Below are 23023 nucleotides of genomic sequence, written 5' to 3'. Positions count from 1 at the left end.
AAAAAACAACTGTAAACACCTGTTTTGACTTAAACCTAAAAAACATGAGGAATTTCCATCACTAAAGACTGAGAAAATACTAACAAAATACGTTACTTCCCAAAAATCCCTCATTTGGACCTTTATCCACAACAATCTTAAAACTGGATTTCACCTTTTCTCAAGTAGTAACTGGTGGTCAGGCAGAATTTTGACTCCGCAGATAAACCAACATTCCTCTCCCATCTTTCTAGACACAGGCACCTGCAGCTGCGAGTTCCTAACTGCACCAAACACTCTCCATTGCTGCTAGCACCACAGCAGGACAGCTCCCGCGCGGTGACACGCTGCGGGACACGAGAGGAGACGGTCCCGCCTGCATCCTTGCAAAACCCTGTCACGGAGCACACCTCCAGCTGACCGTGGGTGGTCGATGCTTGAACGTCCAGAAGGTTCCTGCTCCTACCTCACTGACCCGCTCTCTTTATCAAAGACCACCCTCCCTCCAGCAAAAGCAACAGCGTGCACAAATGAAAGCTGAGCAGAGGGACCGCGGTTTGAGGAGGAAAATGACAGTTTAGAGAAGCACAGGAGAAGCAGAGGAGCAGGAGGAGACTGGAGGTCACCCTCATGGCCCAGCACCCGTCGGAAAGGGAAACCAGCAGCAGGAGGAGGCAGGCCAAGGGACCTGGTCTCGGAGAGAGCACACACCCCACCCGGAGAGCCCTAGGGATGGTGGCACTCCGCCAAATTCCAACAGCCACTGGTACTGCTGCCTCATTGCTTGCCTCCCTTAGAAAGAAGGGATTTCAAAGCTGCAAGAACAACAACAAAAGTAGTAAAAATAGCAGGTTTTCTCTCTTTTTTTTTTTTGTTGTATGAACAAACTTGAGGAAAAAGAAAGATTTAAGGAAAACAGCAGGAAGGTGGTGTCAGACGCTGGCAGAGACTGGTGCCTGTTGTTTGCACTTCTCCAGAAGAGAAAAACAAGTGAAAGGCTCGGAGAGAACAGCATGTTGCGATTTAACCAGGAGAACAAATCAGGTCAACTTTCAATCACACGACACAGGGGTGGGGGGGGGGATATGACTATTAAGGTCATTTACTGGAAATTACTTTGTTGTTATATAGCTTCAATATTTCATTCCCAAATTATGATATATGTTGCAAGTATAACAAATAGGGAGAAAAATACAAGAAATATAATATTAATATATAATGTAATACACAACCAGACTCTGCTTTTTTGTGAACTCTACATGTTTTTATTCTTCTGTTTAAAAGTGAACAGCAATTTAAAAGGCTAAAACTCAAGATATGGCAAAACTAGCACAATTAATCCAGCAGCCAAATTTTGTACCATCTGCAGGCTTAAAAAAATTATGTATTTGAAAAAATAAAACAAGTTTTTAAGTATGTAATAAGAGACAACAAGAATTTAGAACATTTCTACAAAAAGCAGCTGAAATTTTCGTGTAAGCTTAGCTTGTTTATAAGACTTCTATGGGGGATGCAGGGTTGTAACAACAACATCGGTATTCCTAATGACTTAGACAGCTCATCAAGACTTCACACACACATTTTGTGTATATATAAAAGTGTGTACATGCATGATATATAAAATTGCCTCTTCCTTAATACTAACCACTTGGATGTTCTGGATGTGACAGCATGTACCAAGCAAGGGACTAAAAAAAAAATAAAAATCTATGGATGCAGAATACCAAATACCATCTAACAAGGAAGCAAAGACCATGATATTTGCCTTTCATAGTTTGAATGCTGGTGTTACCCCTCTTAGGTATTATTAGTATCACAATCATTTAATAATAAAATTTAATTAGAAAGAGGTAATATGCAATCCGATTATGTAAGTAGAGGTAAATTAAATAGGCAATGAACTTCACAAAAACCAATCATACTGAGGCAGTAACACGCACAGCAAAAAGCGCTTTTTGTATCTCATTTAAAAATTCTAAACCTGCATCTTCAGGAATTACTTCTACTTGTATCCTACAGTAACTTTAAATTATGAAAATCCCACTCCTCATAACAGCCTTTCATACTACTAAATAAAAAGGTACTGTAACACTAATTATTCCACTTTATTCAAAGTTAAAGCTAGTATAAAACTTGCCAGATAGCCTTTTACCATAGTGCAGTACTGTGAATAAAACTACTGAAACTAAAATGCAACACCAATAATCAAAAAGTTTCTAAAACATGTATCAAAGACACAGCAACTACTCCCAAACAGCCAGCTCAAGGAGTAACTGCCTTGCAAAAGAAACAAAAGCCAAACAAAAAAACCTAGTGACTAATACCAATAAGGCTATTCCTAATAATCTATAATCACCACTACCACAACTAAAACAAACAAAAATACTTTATGAAGATAATCACACCACCTAGACCACCACCACTCTTCTCACTACTGTTAAGTTCTCACCTGGCTGGTGAAGGTAACACACCAGAAGGAAAAGAGCTGGCAAAAGGGAAGTAGGACACTTTCCTGGATATGCCTTGGCAATAACAAAGGACTTTTACTTTTAAAAGTTTCAGAAGTTGGGATACATCTTTTAATACAACTTTTAACAGAACTGTTAAAAACAGATCATTACCCATCAAGACTAAAAGAATTTGCCAATAAATTAAGATCTCCAGCGTAATACCTGCCAAATGTTTTCCTACATAAACCAACATAATATTTGTGAAAGATAAACACCCAAAGCTATTTCAAAGTTATTCTATTTTTCACTATACTAACAACATATTTCTTAAGACAACTGGTTTCATTACAATCTTGCATGTGCAAATACAGTTGGTCCTTACAATGATATCACTGAGAAAAAAAATAAAGCTTGCTCTAAGTTACCAGTGTCAACCAAAAAAGATTTGTCCTGTCTAAACAGATCAAATATATTTTATATTATAATTCTGCATATATTAACTTAAAAAGACATGTTTCTACTGGTGTTAAAGAGAATATTATTAATAATGTGTGGATTTTATTTTCAATTGCTTTGTAACAAAAATACCGACTTACTAAAGGACGCTACTTCTCTTATCACTTTTACTAGGAATAAGCTAAGAAATAGCAAAGACCACAACCTCCCTAAGCATCAGAATAGCTAAAAGAGGGTATTAGGGCACACAAAAAAAAAAAAAAAGAAAAAAAAAAAGAAAAAAAAAGCATTGGCTGAAGTACAGCTGCAAAATTTAGGACAAGACTGTGGAACCTATGAGAACACAGCATTAACTAGAAAAAACAATACTTAACAAATACAGCTATGCAGTGTACAGGCCTGATTAGCCTAAGCCACAAGAGTGAAATAAAGAAGTATTTGAAATCCTACTTGTAGCATCATCTGAGTTTGTCTCCACAGAATCAAGAGGTCCAAGACTTCCTTCAAGGGTAAAGAGAAATGGGAAACACCTCTGCTGTTAAAGCTGCATGATCCCAAGGGCATCAGAGACCCACCAAGTGAAGACCAGGATCTAAATTATATTCTTTCAGACTTACAGGAGTTATAAAAAGCAACTTAAATATTTATTTGTATATTTAACATTTCTTTCTAATTTGTTGCCCTTACGCATATAGTTCAGAGGTTCTACTTACCAAAAAAATAAAAATTTGCAATCCACCAGAAGCTACAGCTGCAGGACACAGTGCCTGAAGCATCTATATGCTTTGAGCTCAAGGTACAGTCATAAAATTAAATACCTAAAAGGTTGGGTGTATATAACACCATACAATGGATTTTTCTAAAAGCTTCAAGATTTCCTGTTATTCCTCAAAAAAGGTATTTTTTCTTCCTCTTCTCTTATAGGCACAGCTGTATTAGAAGTCCACAGAAAGGGAATCCAGTACTTGCCAATCTCCAAGTTATTATAGTTGGGCTTCATTTCCTGTAAAAGGCACTCTGGAGTTTCTTACTACCATCCTCATCTCTTAAAATCTGAGGTGCAGAGTGCTTTTTTCTTAAGAACTTTATAAAGAAAGCATCACAGCCTTTTAAGTTTCCACCCACTTAACACTGTGCAGATATGATGAGGCAAGATACATTGCTTAATGCTCCTGCTGCCACCTCTCAGCAAGCGGAGGTGGTCCCAGGGAATACCAACCTTCCCCGTGACATTCGGTTTCACGTAAAAGCTCCAGTAGATTAAGTTACCCATTCCAAAGCGACCAGATCCCCATCACAGTTGTATAATCATCCAACAACCCCTAGCTTTCCCTCTAAATCCTCGGAGGACACTTGTCAGCCTCAGAGCCTCTCCAGCTAAAGCTAAAAAGGCCTTTTGAGCACAGGGTGGATAATTTTTCTTATTTGTGTATTTTAAAAATACGCTCCAGCATTAAACGTTTAAGCTAAACTTGGAGCGATAAGAATCTATGGTGAGGTTTAAAGTTTATGATCTATTAAATTCATACAAGGGAAAAATACATTCAAATGATATAAACTTTAATGCTCTGCTGGCAGCCAAACCATCACGTTGCTGGAAGCCGCCAGCCAGCCACCCAAATAGGAGCTCTGAAGCACTTGACCAGCTTTCTCCAGCAACCGCTTCTGCCATTTTCGTTTGTTCAACCACTTCAACAGTTGGTTCACTCGGAACTGCTAAAGAGCAAATGACAACTCGGAAAGCAGGAAAGCCTGGCTTTCTTTTCCAAATGATGAACAAGAAGGAACTGTGACTGGATTTGATCTATAAATTCCGAATCTCGCAAGGCACAGGGACCAGAAATAACTTACTCATTTCACAAACTACAGACAATTCTATTTAATCTGGTCTAAATGCAAAACACATTTGGATATATTTGTTTCTTCTTATGTATCTAGCACAATTAGGATTCATTTTATTTAGCTAATAAAGTTAGCTAAAAGCTGTCTAAAGCATGGGGAATTATGTTTCTTAAACATTAAGAATCTAAGCTGCATAACTACTTAAATGCATATAGATGCATACCCTCCTGCCTAGCAAGAGGCATGATCAAATTAGACCAATTAGAATCAACTTTTCTTTAGGAAAAATAATTAAGCACAAATGCAAAATAAAATTAAAAACAATTATTTAATCAGGATTTCCTGCTCACTGATTTAAGTCATGATTAAAATTAGTAATATAATCACTCTGATTTCAGTCAATCCCTCCAGCACGGACCCATCCCTGAAGGCTCGCACAGCCCCAGCCTTCCCCCGCCAATCTTCAGCACATCCAACCTCGCTTAAGCCCTTCTTCTCCCCTCTTCTGGGACTAAGTTTGACTGAGGTCAATTAAAGCTTACAAGCATTCATGTTCCCACCACCTACAGCATCCTTCCTGGGAAAGGCTGGTTGCCAGGACTTTTCTGCTGGCATATCCCCGCGCTCTGCTCAGGAACTAAAGAAAGCAGTAAGACCTCCAGAGAGAAGGTGCCTGGGAAGGAAGCAGACCCTTAGTTTCTATCCCAAACAGAGCATCTTAGTAAGGATGGAGTCAAGACGAAGGGAAATGTAGGATCCAAAATACCTTCCAATGCTCACTAACCCTTCTCTACTGCTACCAAACTCAATCCTTAAGTACAGAACATAAAGTGCAGTACTCGTCCCTTGCTATCGTCAGCAACCAAGTTTTCCACTTGCAAGCCCACCTGAGAAACTGGGTTACATTACGGTGGCCAGCTTCCATTTAACCGCTCTCCAGCGATCACAACTGGAGCACAGGCATTCTCAGCAGAAGCCCTGACCACTCCTTCCTCTACCCACCTTCACCTCCACTCAGAGCAATTTGGCAAACCAAATTTCCTCTTTCCTCCTCTACAGCTGAAACAGAAAACCAAAGAGAAAGAAGTTCATAAAGACAAAGTTTTTCTCCCCACCCCCCCCACCCCCCCTTGTGTGCTTCTATGTTTTAGGGGAACTACAGTTCAGGAAATACTCTACTGCATAAACACAATTTACTAACTTCAACATTTTCTTGTGTAAAAAAACTCAGCACGGGGGCAAGAAATTTACTATCTGGATTGGGAGCAAGTACTACTTCAAAACACAACCTTCTATCAAGAACACTGAAAGCATAAAGGATTATTTAAGCCTGTCATATTTCCATGATATCCATTCCTCAGGTAGCAAAATTCTATAGACCTAACTTTGACCGTGATGCACATATATACAGTAGCCTTTCCCAGGAATCCCAACAGTATTTTGCCATCATTTAGGATTACCAGGCTCTAAGAAAATCCAAAGAAGTGTCAAGAGTAATTGCAGACCAGAATTATTACTAATAAGCAAGTTTACTTCAGCTTGCTGAAGAAAAGAAATTTACTTGTGGAAAGAAAAAGCAAACAAGGAAAAAACATATAGGGAAAAAAAGAATGAGAGAAATAACAAGCTTTTTATTTGAATGGAGATAATAATAAATAAATACAGCCTGTCCTTAAAGATATTGATTCTCTCTCCATTTGAAATGGAATAGGTTAATGGGAAATTCCATTCTAGGCAAGTTAAAACAGAATTAAAACAAAACAATCACCCAAGTATTTTGCTCACCAAGTAATTTGCTCTATTCTCTGCAGCACTTGCCTTTTAGAAAGCCAGTTCCAAACAAGGGCCCATATTAAAAAAAAAAAGGTCATCTTTTCCCATTTCTCATTTGGGCATGCTATAAAATCTCCTAAGAATTTGGCATAAGCATCAGCTCACTACGAGAAACACATCTGCAGCAAAACCAGCAATAGTATCACAAGCTAGAATCTGTGCATATCAGTGGAACAACATAAAGTCTTACACAACACCTGCTCATGCTACAGCCAGCCTAAATAGTCTTTTATGGTTGCTGTGCTCATCCTAAGTAAAAATATACCATTATCTTTAAATGCTAAGTGTTCCCATTCTTCTCTGCTCCTACATAAACCGGCCAAATCCATAAAATTCTCAATCTGCAGCTGAATGATAAAAAACAACAAACTTACTGAGAACTTACTGGTTAAGTAAATAAAGCAGCTGAGTTTTTAGACTACAAGCAAACAACAGAAAACAACAACCCTGGAAGTTTTAGTAAGATCAGATAGCTTCATGTTCATGGACTAATATACTGTATGTAGCATATGTGACACAACCTGGCATCTAGAAACATTTTATAGACTGGAAACTTAAGGAGGAAATAAACTGTACCTTTATGCTCAGATGGACAACTACCATCACATTTCAGGTAACAAAAAAATACAAATACTATACATTTATCAAACTGGGAAAAAAAAAAGTCACCAACAAAATTTGCTATGCCTACAACATCAGTTCTTCAAAGAGTGTCAAATACATGTCATGAGTTTGTTTACCATTTTGTCATCATATGTTAATTTGGGCTCAAATTTGAAAACTGAAGTTCACATTCCTGTCATGGTAATTAGAAGTTGTATTTGGCATTCTGTTTGGCTTTTAGTAAAGTGTTCAAAGCCAACAGCATGCACAAGAAATAACTTGCAATGGTTGACTACCAGACGCTGTGGCACTGCCTCCAACCTCAAAAGAGAAGCTATTCCAAGACACTCACGTGTATCCCCCAAAAATCTCTTCTCTCTGCCTTGTCAGCAATGGCCTAAACATCCCCCATTTACAAAACAGCACAGCACTTTCTAGCTATGCGCTTGGCTCTTTTTAGTCACACACATAAAACAGTCAAAAGTCAAGAAACTTCAAACATGAAGTTGCGTGATGGCAATTATGTGCGCTGTGGCACAAGATTTAGCCAAACAATCACACACCGTATGAAAAATAACACTGCATAAGAGTCCTCCTAAATTCCTGATAGTATCTACTGCAGGGCTTTTGACTAAGTGACCACATATCCCACGCGTAAGTTATTGGCATATAAAATGATTGACAGAACTACAGACATTTATGAGCTATACTGAAATGCAAACAAGAGACGGTTCTGGTACAATAAAAGTGTACAGATGCAACTGCATTCAAGTCCACCCCAGTCCTTTCACTTTAAAACCTTAAAACATAAATTCAAATCTATGCAGCTAAGCCACGATGCCCCTGTAAGTCAAGATATAGAAGAGAACACCCAATGAAAAATGTTGCTGCAACGTTGTAGCGCATTTCAGAAAAGATTATTTTGTTTAATTTCACCTGTTTTTTCCAAGTAGTCCCTTTTTGATACTGACAAGGCATTGCATTTTTAAAAAAAATAACTTTGTGCAATAGTTGTATATGACACAAGCTTTTCTTTTTGCCTTCTCCGTGTTAAAGCTTCAGAGAATATTTTTAGGACTTCCTAAATCAGGGTGCTGGGATTTCTGTTCTTAAAGGTTCTGGTTTATTAAAAGCCCATACGAGAGATGTGGGCTCACGCCAAACTTTCACAGTGAATCACAGGTAAGGTCGGATAAACCACAGCACATGTGGTGCACTCAGCAAAGGCCTGCGCATCGCAAGGTAACACAGGCAATAACTGTCACAGAAGCCAACCAACCGAAGGGACGTGAATCCACAAACGAGAAGGCCAGCCCGGGCCACGAGGTCAGCCCAACACACTGAACACACCGTATCTGGAAATATTACCCACTCAAAATCAGCACAGGCATTAGCAGCGATGCAGGTCTGATCCAGTGTGGGCCAGCAGCCTGGTGCACCGCTCCAAAGCTCACAGCCTCTGTTAACATGACAAGGTATCACAAGTTCAGAATCGATGAGAGCACAAACTCCTATAAATACACTGCACTGCAAACATGGTACACTTATTAGTTTGATCTGACGTGATTCTTTTGCATACATAAGCCAATGTCTATGAACATACTGACATGTTTATATTTCAGGGCCTATTGCTTTCAGGCAAGATACTTCATTGTAAAATGCACGTACATAAAGTAAGGTGTGCTGATAACATCCCACGACCATGAATGCTAAATATAAACCCAAGCATGGCTGGCAGCTTATGCTGGTTTTCCAACAGAACTACCCAGTGAGGACACATGATTATCACGACCTAGGAGCACCGTACAAATACAGTACATTATGGTACCAAGCAAACACCAGGGTTTTGATTACTCTGTAACCCCTGAATCTGTATTAGAGGATGTAAATTACAGTACCCAGAAAAATCCAACAGCATGAGTTGTAAGTAAGTAAAAAGCAGCAGCAGCATCACATTAAAAATTAATTTCACAAAAATGTTTTTCCTCGTCTAAATAGAGGCACTCAAGGAACATCATTTTTCTTTAAAATAAATAGATATACAACTTGTGCTGCAATAATCATTTCAGGCTTGCATGCCGGGTATCTGAAATACATCCAAAAATACCTCACGTATACACTCTATGTGAATATTACATGCACGCAGATTCATAACAAGCATTGCAACACCAAAGAAACCTACTGTCGATAAACTTAAACTACGTATTTGACCGGTGGTTGTCGTTTTTTCCGAGAGCTTCGGTTTCCCAGAGAAGACGAGCACAAAATGCCTGCCACTTTACTCAGCATCTTTTAACATATACCATAATTCCTTTCCAGGTATTTTCTAGAGCATTTCATGTCAATCTACCTGCAGGAGCGTGTGCAAAAGTGACACGGAGTGATACAAGTCTGACAACTACTGGCATGGAAAATGGAGAAACACGGACTGCGTTATACGTTTTCAGGATGTCAAATTCCTGTTACCAAGTCCTTACACCACTTATCAACCAAAAAAAAAATAAGAAAAGAAAAAAGAAAAAAAAAAAAAAGGCAAGCAAGCAGCTACAGGAAGACCTGAAAAACAAAGACTCCCCATTTTCACTATTATTTCTATTTTAAGTCAGCAAGTTTCCTGCTTGGGCGATGACGTTTTGCAGGCGCTACAAGAAACGCTACATGGTATTCATTAAACTGGGGCAAATCAAGTAAAATTATACAACTGCTCGGTATGCAAGTATCCGCGTATAAAAGTTCTCCGCCACTAACCGGCATTCAGCAAGTAGTTATTTTAGCTAAAAGCACCGAGCAATTCACCAGCTGTATAACTGCTACATCTTGTGGCAACACACTTCAGCGCAAGGAGGAAAAGCAGACAATACCCGAAAGGGAATAGCGAAGGGACTTGTTTGCTCATAACCTTCATACAGATATTCCCTGCAAACACCCACAACACCCTGCTGTCGCTGTCGGTGTAACACAAGAGGGGAGGAGCAGGGGAGGGAGGAGAAAAATATTATCATCTAAGGCGTGATGGAGGACAGGAGAAAGTTGCAGTCATTCCGTGGTGGCCGTAAGGCGCCCTGTCACTTCTGGCCGTAAAGCCGGCCGCCCCCGAGGGCGCCTTGCTCACGGGGACGAGCCCTCCGCTGTCGGCCCCTCTCTCCTCCCCACCTCCATGATGCCAAAAGTGCCCGACTCCCTCCATCCAGCAACAACGGCCGCATCCTCCGGCGCAGCACTTTTACTTTGCCGCTGGCGGAGGGGAACCGATTTCAGGGAGGACGCGGCGAGCGGCCGCCCGAGGAGAGCCGCCGCGGGAGGAGACGCGAGCGGCGGCGGGCGGGCGGACGGACTGACGGACGGCCCGGGAGCGGAGGGAGCGCGGCCGATCCCCTCCCCGCGGCCCGGCGGCAGAGGGGGGAACAACGAGGCGCCGCCGCGCTAACGAGCGGCGGCGGGAGGCGCGGGTGGGGGCGGCGGGGCCCCGCTGGCCCAGCGCCCGAGGCTCCCCTCGCCGCCACCGGGCCCAGCGCTGACCCCGCGCCGCCGCCGCCGCCGCCGGGGGCACCAGCCTCTCCCGCCGCCGCCGCTCCCCGCCAGCCCGGGACCGGCCTCCGGCGGCGGCTGCCGGGCCCCTCCCCGAGGGCCGGGCCCCCCGCGCAGCCCCGCGGCGCGCTGGTTACCTTCCTTGGGCGGCTTGCCGGGCGGCGCGCCGTGGAGCTGGGAGGCCGCCGCCGCGGAGCAGCCCTGCAGGCTCGGTGGGGACGTGGAGAGCCGGGACCAAGATGGCGGCCCCTCCAAACTTCCACTGCTACTTTGGACACTCATCAAGCTACTTTCCTGGAGCCCGGCAGCCGCCGGGGGCGGCGGGGGAGGCGGCGCGGCGGGGGGACACCCAGCGCCGCGCTCATGGCCGGGGGGCCGGCCCGACACCGGCGCGGGGAGGCCGCCGGCGGGGAGCGGGCTCCGGAGGCAGGCGGGGCGCGGGAGAGACGGGGCGCTGGGCCAGCGCAACCTGCCCGCACCTCTGCACTGCGTCGCCGCGGCCGCCGCCGCCGCCGAGCAGCCGCCTGTGTCTGAGGCTAACCTTCCCCGCCGCCACCGCCGCTGCCGCCGGGGAGGGGAGGGGAGGGCGCAGGCGGGGAGGGGTCATGCGCAAACACGATCGTGAGCCGAGCGAGCGCCGCGCTCCGCCGGCGCCCAGCCGAGCCCAGCCGCGCCGTAGCCGCCCAGGGGCGGCGGGCGGGGAGCGGCGCCCCCCCCTCCCCCGCGCACGCACCTGCCCCGCGGCCCCGCCGCGGCGCGGCCAGAGCGCGCCGGCCGGCTCGCCCCTTCGCGGCCGCTCCCGGCCCCTGCCCTGGGCCGGCCCCTGCCCTGGGCCGGCCCGCAGCCGCCCGCCGGCGGGCCCCCCCTCACCCCCGGCTCCCCACGCACGCCCGTCCAGCGACGGGGACCTCCCCCCCCACCCCCCTCGCCTCGGCGCACACCTTCCGCGCCGCGGGCAGCGCTCCGCCGGCCGCCGCGGCGGGGCCGGAGGTGGCTCCCCCGAGAGCGCGGCGCTTCCCTCCGTCCAGGTCTCCTGGGCGGCCGGGCCCGCCCGCGCCGGAGCCCCCGCGCCCCGCCACCACGGCCATGGTGGCGGGCGGGGGCGGGAGCGGAGCCCAGCCCGTACGCGCCGCGGCCGGGGCCGGGGCCGGGGCCGCGCCGCCCGGCACCACCCCGGCGCGGGACCGCGCGGGGAGAGCCCAGCCCGCTGCTGCGGTGAGTACGGGCAGTAACAGCGGGGCTGAAGGGGGCACTCCCCGGCGCGGTGTCGGCGAACGGGTGCTCTGCAGCTCTTCCTGCCGGGGCTGCACGGGGGTCTGCCGGGTTTCAGGTGTTTTTCTTTCCCCAGACAGGACGGCGTGGTGGTTGAGACGCGGGGGGACCCGGGAGAAGCTGCCGTCCTGAGGGAGAAGGTGTTGCTCGCCGGCCGTAACCTGCCTCCCTGCAAAGCGGCAGCTCCCAGCAGACGAGCTGAAGAAACTCGGGCAGGAGCCATGGGCCAGGCCCCACCACCTCTCACCTGCCTCACCCAACACGCTGAGGCTCCCAGCTGGGCCCCAACCCTGACCTGTTTATCTTTCAGAACGTACCGCTCCACCTTGAGTTAGACTGAAGTGCCGACATAACAGAATTTATACCCCATTTTCAGTTTTTCTTTCCTTAAAACTCACATAGTCTTCACTGAGAGTGTGCGATACATGGCAAAGTCCGTGCCGGCATGAAGCCTTTTAATTTACGAGGGCAACCTGGGTATGACAGTGACTTTGATTACTTACAAAAATACCATGGTTTGCAGGTATGTTGCATTCTGCATATATAAAAAAGTATATTCATCAGGCAGGCATGGCGCTCATTTTGGGGTTGCTGTGTGGAGGCATCCTGGCCATCTACTAACCTACTTTCCCCTGTATTTGAGAATGGCAGGAATAGATTACTAATGTTGGGTTGCAGATCTGTGCACAACACAGCTATTACCAATTCTGTCTCTTCTTTTTAAAGTGACATCTGTCAAATTATCTAAGATCTTCACCTCCTACAAGTATACAGCATAGCTGCGAGTTTCTTAGCAATTCGGTATTAACTCAAAGTAAAAATTAGTATGTTTACTTGCTAAATAAGTCTGTTCCAGGATGTATATTTAGTAACAACTATATGTTTTTCTGGCAGAGAGAAGCGATATGATACTTCAACCAAGACTTACTTGTTTTTAAGGACTTGATCCTAGAGAAGACTTCTCAGGCTTTACCTAAGCAAATTACACCAGGAAATTGCTAGTACTTAGGCATGAAGTAAAACAGCGCTAGTTCACTCGTGACTGCAATATTAATATTTAGCAGCTGGCATAGAAACTTCTTGGAAGGTTAAAACCAAAACATACTCGTAATCCCACAATCCATACGATAGTGTAAGTGAACACGCACCTCATTTCCTGATGAGCATATCCTGCTGCAGCATGCTGCTTTTAAAATCTGCCAAGTGAGAAGCAGTAAGTTTAAGAAATTCAGTCTCTTTGTTTATACTCATTTGCATCCATTTAATACAAACCCCTGCTACCGTTACCAAAAACATAGATAAACAAGCATTCTTTCTGCCACTTTTGCTTACAAACTGTTGCCTACAAGTCATTCCACTGATACGGTTGGGACTCCTTCTTTAAAGCATCGGTCACTTCGACTAGGGGAACAGGATATGAAGAAGATCCCATTCATTAGTTCTTCTCTCAGACATGCAGTTCATATGTTACAAAAACGCCGAGATGTCTTTTAAACTGTCATAAATTAACACTATGAAAAATAATCAGATCTTTGCAGTATAGAAGGCACCTCACTGAGGGACCAGGAGTGAGTCGGCACGTACTGCAGGATTCCCCACCAGAGCACTCGTTAAACACAGCCCCTGCTGCTTGGCAGAAATGGGTACCTGCTGCAAAACACAGGTTGGGGTCTACTTTTTGTAATATAGCAGAGCTATATCTCTTGGTTTTGTGAGCTGTTGATGTAGATTGAAAGCGGAGTGTGAATTACGTAGATCATCTCCAGATGAGACAATCTATATGACTTTAAAAATAAATGGAGCTGGTATATTTCCCATCTAGTTCATAGAAAACCTACTTTCTTAATGTGTTAGAGCTGACACTGATTTTAAGGTACCCCTTTATCTGTAAAGCCACAATTGCCTCAGTGTTACCAGTTTAATAGTATCACAGCAGGAGAGAACATCTTCATTAATACCTTTTAGAAATTTCCAAACATATTCTAAAAAACTTCCCTTATTACATAGCATCATAAATGTACCTAATGCTTTTCCTTGAATGCCCTGCCTTCATTTCACAATAAAACTTTATGCTCCGGCGGCCAGATGGGTAACTTCTTTCTCACAGTGGTGAGCAGTCAGCTCAGTGTCACCCACCCAAAATGTTAAAAAACTAAATCCAACTCAAATAGTACTGAATAAGTATTACTTATTCTTTTTAATAAATACAATAAATATTAGATCTTTTTCTTTGCCTTCTGGTTTTCAGGAACAGAATAGTCTGGTATCAAAGTTTCCTATGTAAACACTGCACATCATCAACATCAGGCATAAGTTGAAATAGTAGATATGAGGAAATCCCCTTTCAGTGGGATTGCACTGGATAATAATAAAGAAGGTGCCACATACCCACCTACACGGGAAAGCTTAACTACAGGCAAAGCCCAAGAAAGCTTTGCTAACTGCTAAGGAAGAGGACCTCAAAATTCAGAACAGAGAGGAGTGAAACACCTATGTGCTATTTTTCTCATGAGGATGTGTCAAATGGGAGTTAGCAAGGTTTATCACAGTAGTAACCTTTGAATCAAGGACGCATGAAGAACAGAAAAGCATTCTGAAATTTCATTATTCCAAAGATAAAAAAGCCAAGCAACAAAAATCCTGAAAAACATTAAAATTGTGAGAGCTTTCAACTTTGCCACTGGAATTATTTGTGCAAGAAACTTTTATCACAGCAAATTCACAATCTACCCCTACATCTTTAGAAAAGTAAGAGAAGTTCACTGGCAGATACCAAAGAAAAGGGCTTAAAGAAAAGAACTGATGGGCTGCGTAATAAAAATAAGGAGGATTACAGGAGACATCTGCATTGCATCTATAAAGATAACCATGCACTCAGGTCAAATGTCAATTTCAAAACTTTTACATACATCCTTTACAGAACAAAGAGACATCATTTCAAACATTACATGTGGTAAAATCCAGAGTTCATCCCAGACATTCCTGAGGAAGAATGATTGTGGGACTAATTACAGAGAGATTATAGTTTCTTCCCTATTCTGAGACCTTCACCTTCACTGCTCACAGGCAGCACATACATTTTGGTGTCCTCATGAAAAATATGTACTCTATTATCAAATAATACATGTTCTTAATAACTGGGTATGTCTTATCTCTCTTTTTCCCACCAAAATCAATCTGATATTTGCTGACTTAGGTTTCATGCAGGCAGCAGATGCTGCAATAGCTGGGAGTAGTGACTGATCAGGTCAGGTAACCAATTGTATGAATAATGTGTGTTTACATATGGGTTCTAAATAAGACCATTTTTTAATTATGTCAATAATTAGTAGGAAGGCCTCAAATTCATGGGACAATCAGAAGAAGCAGAGATGGAACAGGAACTTGATTTAGTGGGCTTGTACTTCCAGGAATAAAAGTCAAGAGTTTCCAGAATTATGATAAATGACAACATTCCTGGAAAAGTATTAAACTATATGCTTCCAAACTTAAATCAGTCTCTATCAGCTAGAGATCAGGAAAATGTCAGGCATCAGAGATCATTATTGTCTTTACTTCAGATGCTTTTGGTATCTATTTCCTTCAGCTGCTTCTTTTGATTAAGAGTTCTAAAAATACACCCCACAAGGGCATTACATCTTTTTTACCTTTCCATACATTTAATCAGAAATATATAGCCTTCTTCCATCTTCTTGGACTTGGAGCAAGTTTACTTCTTCAACAGACAGTAGAGCAACGCAGCCTTGTTTCTATCCTTTTCTCAAACAAGCCATTCTATTCTGTAAGCAATATTCAAAGTCCTTTGATTCAGCCCATCAATTATTTGCAATGCCAGTGAAACTGAGGTTTTGTTTGTTAAAAAGGCTTCAAATTCTTTGTTAGTTCCCTGTCATGCTAGCACTTTGGATAATAGGCCTGTAGCAGTATTTTCTTAAAGCATAAGCTACTACAGTATGCCACACAGTATATTTGCTGGTGTATTTGCCAATATATATGAATTTTATACATAAATACTTGTACACACATGTACACATGCACTCATCTACCCCATATATAGAAGGACATACACACCCCCCTATGCCAACACCAGCAGCCAATCTGATTTAACCATCATAGTAGAAAAAAATTCCTGTAACTGAATAGACATACTGGTACAGCAGCTTGAGTAGAAAACGCCCAAATAATTTCATCATCAAAATGATGTATTTATGACATTTCTAGGTTAGATGGAATGTAGTATGCTGGGAAAACACAACTTGGGAGAAGAAAATATTGATTTCTGTCTTGGTGAATGCTTGGAAGTTTGTAGCTCAAACACTCCGTCCTTCCTTCTCCTTACACAGCTGAGCACATGTATGGACCCTCCCTGTATGAGACCAATGTGCTCCTGGCCAGTCTGGGCTGGAATGACAACTAGAATCTTCCAGTCTGCGTCCTGTAGCTCAGAAGATTCAAAATGCAGTTTTGGCATGAGTACAAGGTAAAATGCCAAGTGACTGTCACAGCAAGTGCATTGCTGTGATAGAACACCATCTCGGATTGTAACAGCTTCTGCACCTGATTCTCACATAGAATTTCTATTTATGAGCAAGTAGGAATGTTGCAATTGTACTAACATTAATTTTCAAGTTTAGTTAAAGTTTCCTAAAACTGATTTAGACCAATAATATTTTTATAGGAAAAAGTTATTTAGATCTTGATTAAATCAGTTTTGAGGCTCACTGAATTAGAGCTGTCTCCCTGAGCCATATACTACACTGCATGCTTTATAATTTTTTTAATATAGCACTTGCTAGCAACTCTGAGTTGCAAGGTAACAAAAACATACATAAATAATATACTAGCAAAAATACCTTCCCTAAATATACTAGCATATCAAGATGCAAAGAAGCCAAAATGAAAAAAAAAATGGTATCACATTAAGCCTACATTCGAGAAATAGACACAAACACCATGTAAGCACAGATCTATTTTTATCATCCATTTAATTGTCATAAACTGCATTTATCATACCTTTGATATCATCACCATCAGTCAGGTCCAGTGATCCACCTCTGCATCTCTAAGAAGCCTGCAAACAGCTTCCCTTCAAACCAAACACAAAAATTAAAGTGGTTTTTTTTTACCATAAAAATGTTCCTCTCGACTCCAGTCTCCCTGCTCTATCTACTAAGATTATTAGCTACATTCCAGTCAGAATCAAGGACAGTTTTACAATCCCTTCTTGTGTATGTCATTTTAATTAAAAATAATTTGGTTTTAAATGTTCCCTGGTGAAGAAATTAAAAACCCCATACTGATGGATGCTACACTCACTTTCTTTTTCCCCACCTGTCTGTTTTCATTTTATTCTATTGCTTTTCTTCCCGTGTCCCTTGCAATCTGCTTGTCTGCTATTCCCTGCAATTTTTTCCTACACTCAGACTACTCCTTTTATAACGCTGCTCTCAGGTAAACAGGCCCTTCCTACGTGTCAGGCTTCCTCTCCATCTTTTTTTAAGCTCATGCTTTTCCACACATCTTTCATACTTCTGTCTCACTCTTACACCTTGTATCTTCATTCCTGAAGTATCTGTCTTGCCTGGAGCTTATTTTGTTGCCTTTGATTTTAAGCCATTAGAGACGGACAGTGTTTGCAGAGAGCCATGTCTGTATATGGTTTCTAATAGCAATGAGGCATGTCTTGATGCTTTTTTCAGGCAAAAGTCAACCAGTTTAGGGTTGTTGGCTTTTTTGTCACTGAATAAGGCCTTCAAATTTTGGCCAAATAACATCCACAATAAGCCTGATAGATGACGAAATATTAGATATTAAAATGACAGTATTATAATTCACAGATTCCCCACCTCCGTTCCCTTCCAGCTCCAGATGAGCTGGCTGGTCTGCTGCCTCACTCTCCAATGCCCCCTGTGCTGGGAATAGGGGAGCTGCTTTGCTCCATCTGATCGTGACACCCACCAAAGTCCAGTGTCCTGTCCGTGGTTCTGTCCGGACACGTCATATTCCTCCAAGAAAAAGATAACAGCCCCATAGTCAGCAGATATGGGACAACCTTTCCTTCTCACCCACCACCCCTACACAGACACACACACAAGGTCCTGGTACAGGAGACAAGCTGCCCAGCACATTCCTGAAGGGTACTGAGAACAACTACTTGTGATTTCAGACAGTTGAGGAGATAAGAGAGGAAAGGCTGTTTTGCATATTATTTAGCTTATCAGTTAATACTTCCTGATTAAGACAAAGGTGGAAGGTATAAACTAATCACAAAACAATAAAATTAATGATGCCAAAGAAAGCATGGAGTGGCAGAAAGAGAATGGGCTTCCAAAAGCAGATTTTAGTTGGCTTAGGGAATGAATGTGTGGGGAGATCTCTTGGAAGAAGTTCAGAAGGAAATGGGAGCATAGGAGAGCTGACAGTTACTGAAAGAAGTATATTAAAGGCACAACAGCAGACTACCTTGATGCAAAGAAAGCACTGAAAGAGAGCAGCAAGGCTTCATGAGGAGCTATCTGATTAACTAAAAACCAAGAAGGAATCACACAAAAAAGTGGAAACAAGAACAAATGACTAAAAATGAGTTTAAAAGAACAGCATGCTTACATGGGGAACAAATTGGGAAGGCTAAGAGGCAAAATGAGTTAAGCTAGGAAAGGACCTAAAAGCCAATAAAAGGTTACACATACACACACAAAGTAAGGGAGACAAAGGAAGGTTAAAATCCAATATCTAACAAGAAAGCAAATAATGGGACATGGAGACTAAAACATTCAATGCTCTTTTTTTTCCTAATGTGTCTACAAAAACCTTAGCATCAGATATGCAAAGCAATTAATTTTAACAAAGGTCTAAGAAGCACAGACCAAAAAAGAAAGGGAATGGGTTAAGTGATATTAAGACATGCCAGTTTCCAATCCTGCTGGCTTAAAAGTGTAGTTCAGAAAGCAGTGAATATAGCCTACCCCCCTGTAGCCTTGTGTCTCCTGTTTGGATTAGCCCAGAGCAAAAGCTCTGACTGAAATTTATGGCTAGAATATTCATAATGTTCTTCTGTGAGTTTTCCAATGCCTGATATCATGGTTTAATTTACACTGAATTCCTTGTTGCCATGGAGCACTCTCTATTTACCTGCTCGTTTTAACAAAAACTGTAGAAATGTGGTACCTTTGAGACCACGACTGCTCAGTCCAGTTCAGTTGGGAAGTGAGCAACAAGTTCAAAAGGCATGGTGTGGTCTGACTGGTCATGCAGTGTGATCATATAAACTGTGTTTCCATAGGAAAATGTGCTAAAAGTTACACTGGAGCACTTAAAAAGATAAAATAATCTCTGCATGACGATTCTGTTGTTTGGGTTTTTTTGTGGTTTGGGGTTGGTTTTGGGTTTTTTTGAGACTTTGTGGAGTACAAGGGAGGTCCTAGAAGACTAGAAAGGATAAAAATACTGCCTGTCTTAGGAATTAGAGTTCAATTGACTTACGTTCCATAAATACTTCATCCATCTTTGAGGGATACTATCATAGGTTATTAGGCAGTTAGTGTACAGGCATGAAGATAAAAATATGATAGAAAACAATTCAGCAATAAGATGTTAAAATGTAATCTTAGGATCATAAATGTGTTAAACCTCTCTGATTCCTTCTTAGAAAGGGCAGCAGGCCTATTGAATGAGAAGGAAGTAGTAAATGTGAAATCCATGCTTTAACAAAGCTTTTAATTGGGTCCTCTCTAATTTTGCCTGCAATACAAAAAACGGTGTAGATGAAATTAAGTAACAGTTGACACACAAATAGTTAAATATTTCTCCAAAATAGTATTTATCAACTGTTTCCTGACAAATCAGGATGGCACTGCAGTAACATCCTTCAGGGATTTCTCATCCATCCTATTCCATTCCATTTTTCGTTGAACAGCTTGGATAATAGAACAGGGAGTAAACTTCTAAAATTTGCAAAAAAATCTGGAAGGGGGTTGCAAACACACAGGAAAACAGATCAGAATTCAAAATACCTAGATAACGTGAGAAACAGTATAACTGCAACAAGCTCATGTTATATAGAAAGAAAGTAAGTACTACCCATGACAAAAATAAAACAGAGTACATCAATATAATATGATGACACTTTAACAAGGCAACAGGATTGCAGAAAAGGATAGGAGGGTTCAAGTGGATTTCAAACTAAATATGAGTCAACAACACGATGATGTTGCAGAAGGGCATTTCTCATTCCAGGATGTATTAGGAAGTGTGCAGTATGTGAGATGCAGGACCTAATTATTTTGCAATCTTCAGTGCCGCTGGGGCCTCAGCTGCAGCATTCTGTGCAATTTTGGGCAATGCACTCCAGTAACAATTTCAACAATTTGGATGGACTTGAAATGAAATCAACAAGAATGATAAGTTATTTTGAAAATATGACTTAGAAGGAAAGGTTGAAGGAATGGGGCTTGGCTTCCTCAGAAAAAGACGATGGGGGAAAATGCATATTGTAAAAGGCAGCACACAGAAAGCAAGCCATGATCAACTGTTCTTGTACCCACCCAAACTATAACGAGTAATGGTTTAATTTGCAGCAAGAGGAGCAGACTAGATGAAAAAAAAAAATGAAACAACAACAAAAAAATCCTTTCAACTTAAAGTCTGGATTAGATGGAATAGGTTTATGGAGGTTGTGGAATCCCCTTCATTTGTGGTTTTTAACAGCAGCCTACACAAACATCTGTCAGGGATGACCTAGTTACCCATTTCCTGCCTCAGAACAGGGATGGACTGGATGACCTTTTAAGGTCTTTTTCTGCCCCTCTCCCTTTTTTTTTTTCCTGTAATGATTTCAGTACTAGAGAACCTGTTTCCTTTAACTTGGCTGCTATAGTTTATGCAGTACAACTGTTGTAGGAAGCCAAGGCCTTAGTAAAATAAAATAAACCTCCATATAAAAGAAGAAGTAATTCAGAAAATGAAAAAATAAAGAACGCTAACTTTAGCAATTGTTAAACAACAACAAGAAAAAGAAACAGATAAATAAACCCCACATTTTTATAATGGCAAATGCTATTAACGTTTTTTTTTAGCCAGCTTGCACAGACCTGTCTTTGCAAAAGCTTCATTCAATACTTACTATATTCTGTTAATAATTATGATAGAGTTGACTGTCATATGGAATGATATGATCAACCACATAGCAAAAATTTTAGTGCTGTATTAAATTTAACTAAAAAAATTATTATTTTTGATTAATTACATTATTTCTTATAATACAGTTCTATTGTCCAAACCAGCCATTTTATAACCATTAAGATGTCAAATTGAGATTTTGTATTCTTTTAAAATAACCAGGGTAGTAAAAGGTATTTTGATTTTGATTCTTAATTTTAATATGGGTTTATTTAAACAGAAGAAATAGCTATGATTTTCAACAAGAAACAAAAGTGATACATGAAATACAGAAAAACAACTCACAGAAAAACTGTGAATGAAGCTCTGTCAGCACCTCAGGGTTATGATGGTATCATAAACCACACAAGAGCTTTTCTCCTGTGCTTAAGATGCTGTCATCAGAAACCTTCTGCACTTATCCACGGTAGCCTTAGGTATCACTGTTACCGGTACTTAGATAATACCAAGCTATGCACATGGCACAGAGGCACGAAGTGTCAAGCTATAGTTACAGCTGATCTGATGACACTTTCATCCTGAGAGCCAACGCAATCCCTTTTAAAGAAACAAAAACATAATTTGTGTTGAAGTCTTCGTGACTACTGTTAAACTTATAGATTATTTCTAAGAGTTACTTTTAAAAAATACATATTTCTTTTTCCATTTTTCATAACTACCAAGAAGGCCTCTTCCAATTATCTAAGCATGAAAAAAATTCTGCTCCAGAATAACATTTTAAAATATTTATTTAAAATTACTTTCCTAGAACTCTAAAATGGTTATGTTTTCAGACCAAGCTTGTAGTTTTCAAAAAATATGTAGCACAAGAGGGTTTTCATGTGTTCCAACTGACCAATCAAGAAAAGAATCCAATTCCTACTACTGGCCTGCAGTGGGATAAAAGGAAACAAGTTGGTAAACCACAGACATCTGGTTCAAAATATGGGATGAGTGGCCACAGGCCATAACATGTTCTATATTACCAAGATCCCCAACAAAAAGTCTGATCAACCTTTCCAAAATAGTGTGAATTATCAGAACTACACTAAATGGTAATTTATCCAAGATCAATGCAATTCTTACGTTTGGCTCTCCCATTTCTGTAGACAGGCATGTTTAATTCTGTGTTTCCCAGATGCTGCAAGATAAAAAGAACCTGAGAAGGAATTTACTGAACTAGCAAGACAAGAAAGCAAAATGCCCATTGCTTCATTTGGTGCATGACATTTGTAAGGCAACTGAGGAGATTAGCTTTAATTTCCAGTCTTAACACACAGTTGTGTGCCAGATTTTTACAATCCAAAAATGCGAGCGGGAGGATATTGCAGGAACACTGACACATACCAATGACTCCCTTCTCATTTTCTGGATTGGATTTTTGATTGTCCTGCATGCCAAAATGCAGGCCTTTCTCCCTCTTTCCAACCTTGTTTAAAGCACACAGAAGAGATATGAACTATATAATGTAAGAATTAGTGTAACTGTTTGGGAAATATTGAGAAGAATGTACAATGGTTGTGCCTGTAAAAGTAAGTTCTTATGCATGCAAAAAACCAAATGTATACAACCAGCTGTGCAGTTTCTACCTACAAAGTGAAAATTTGTGCCTATAAATACATGTTTTTGTGGGTGCAATGTCTGTAGAATTGCTTCTGTATAAACCAGCTCAAATTGAAATTGAATTTTAGGCCTTCCCATCTTTCCACCCCTCTGGTATAATACTGCATATACAGTGAATGGCATCATAAGGGAATTTGTTTGTATCTCATCTCTTTTTCACCAAATTGTATTCCCAGACTGTTCCCAGCAGCTGTTCATCTAATTCATCAGCAAGAATCATAGAATATATTCAACATGATTATACTGCTTTCATTTGGCCCCTTCAGAGAAGCAGAATGAAA

The 23023-nt window shown here is 41.8% G+C and overlaps 1 protein-coding gene across 2 annotated transcripts in view; it reads right to left on the bottom strand.

Moving 5' to 3' along the window:
- TLK1 (tousled like kinase 1) overlaps positions 1-17049 on the bottom strand; it is a 77544-nt gene extending 60495 nt beyond the window's left edge. Inside the window, exon 1 of one of the 2 annotated variants that reach the window (XM_049814115.1) lies at positions 16977-17049. Coding sequence is in view for 1 of the 2 variants with exons in the window: in XM_049814105.1 (XP_049670062.1) it covers positions 10829-10973 (145 nt within the window). In the remaining variant the exon portion in view is untranslated. Of the gene's footprint in view, positions 1-10828; positions 11424-16976 lie in introns of those variants that run through there. The other variant, XM_049814105.1, reaches the window with a different exon arrangement.
- Positions 17050-23023: the final 5974 nt, after the last annotated feature.

Source organism: Accipiter gentilis, chromosome 1 (assembly GCF_929443795.1).
Source record: "Accipiter gentilis chromosome 1, bAccGen1.1, whole genome shotgun sequence".
NCBI lineage: Eukaryota > Metazoa > Chordata > Aves > Accipitriformes > Accipitridae > Astur > Astur gentilis.
The sequence above is the reverse complement of the archived record's forward strand: the minus strand, read 5'-3'. Positions and strand labels throughout refer to the sequence as shown.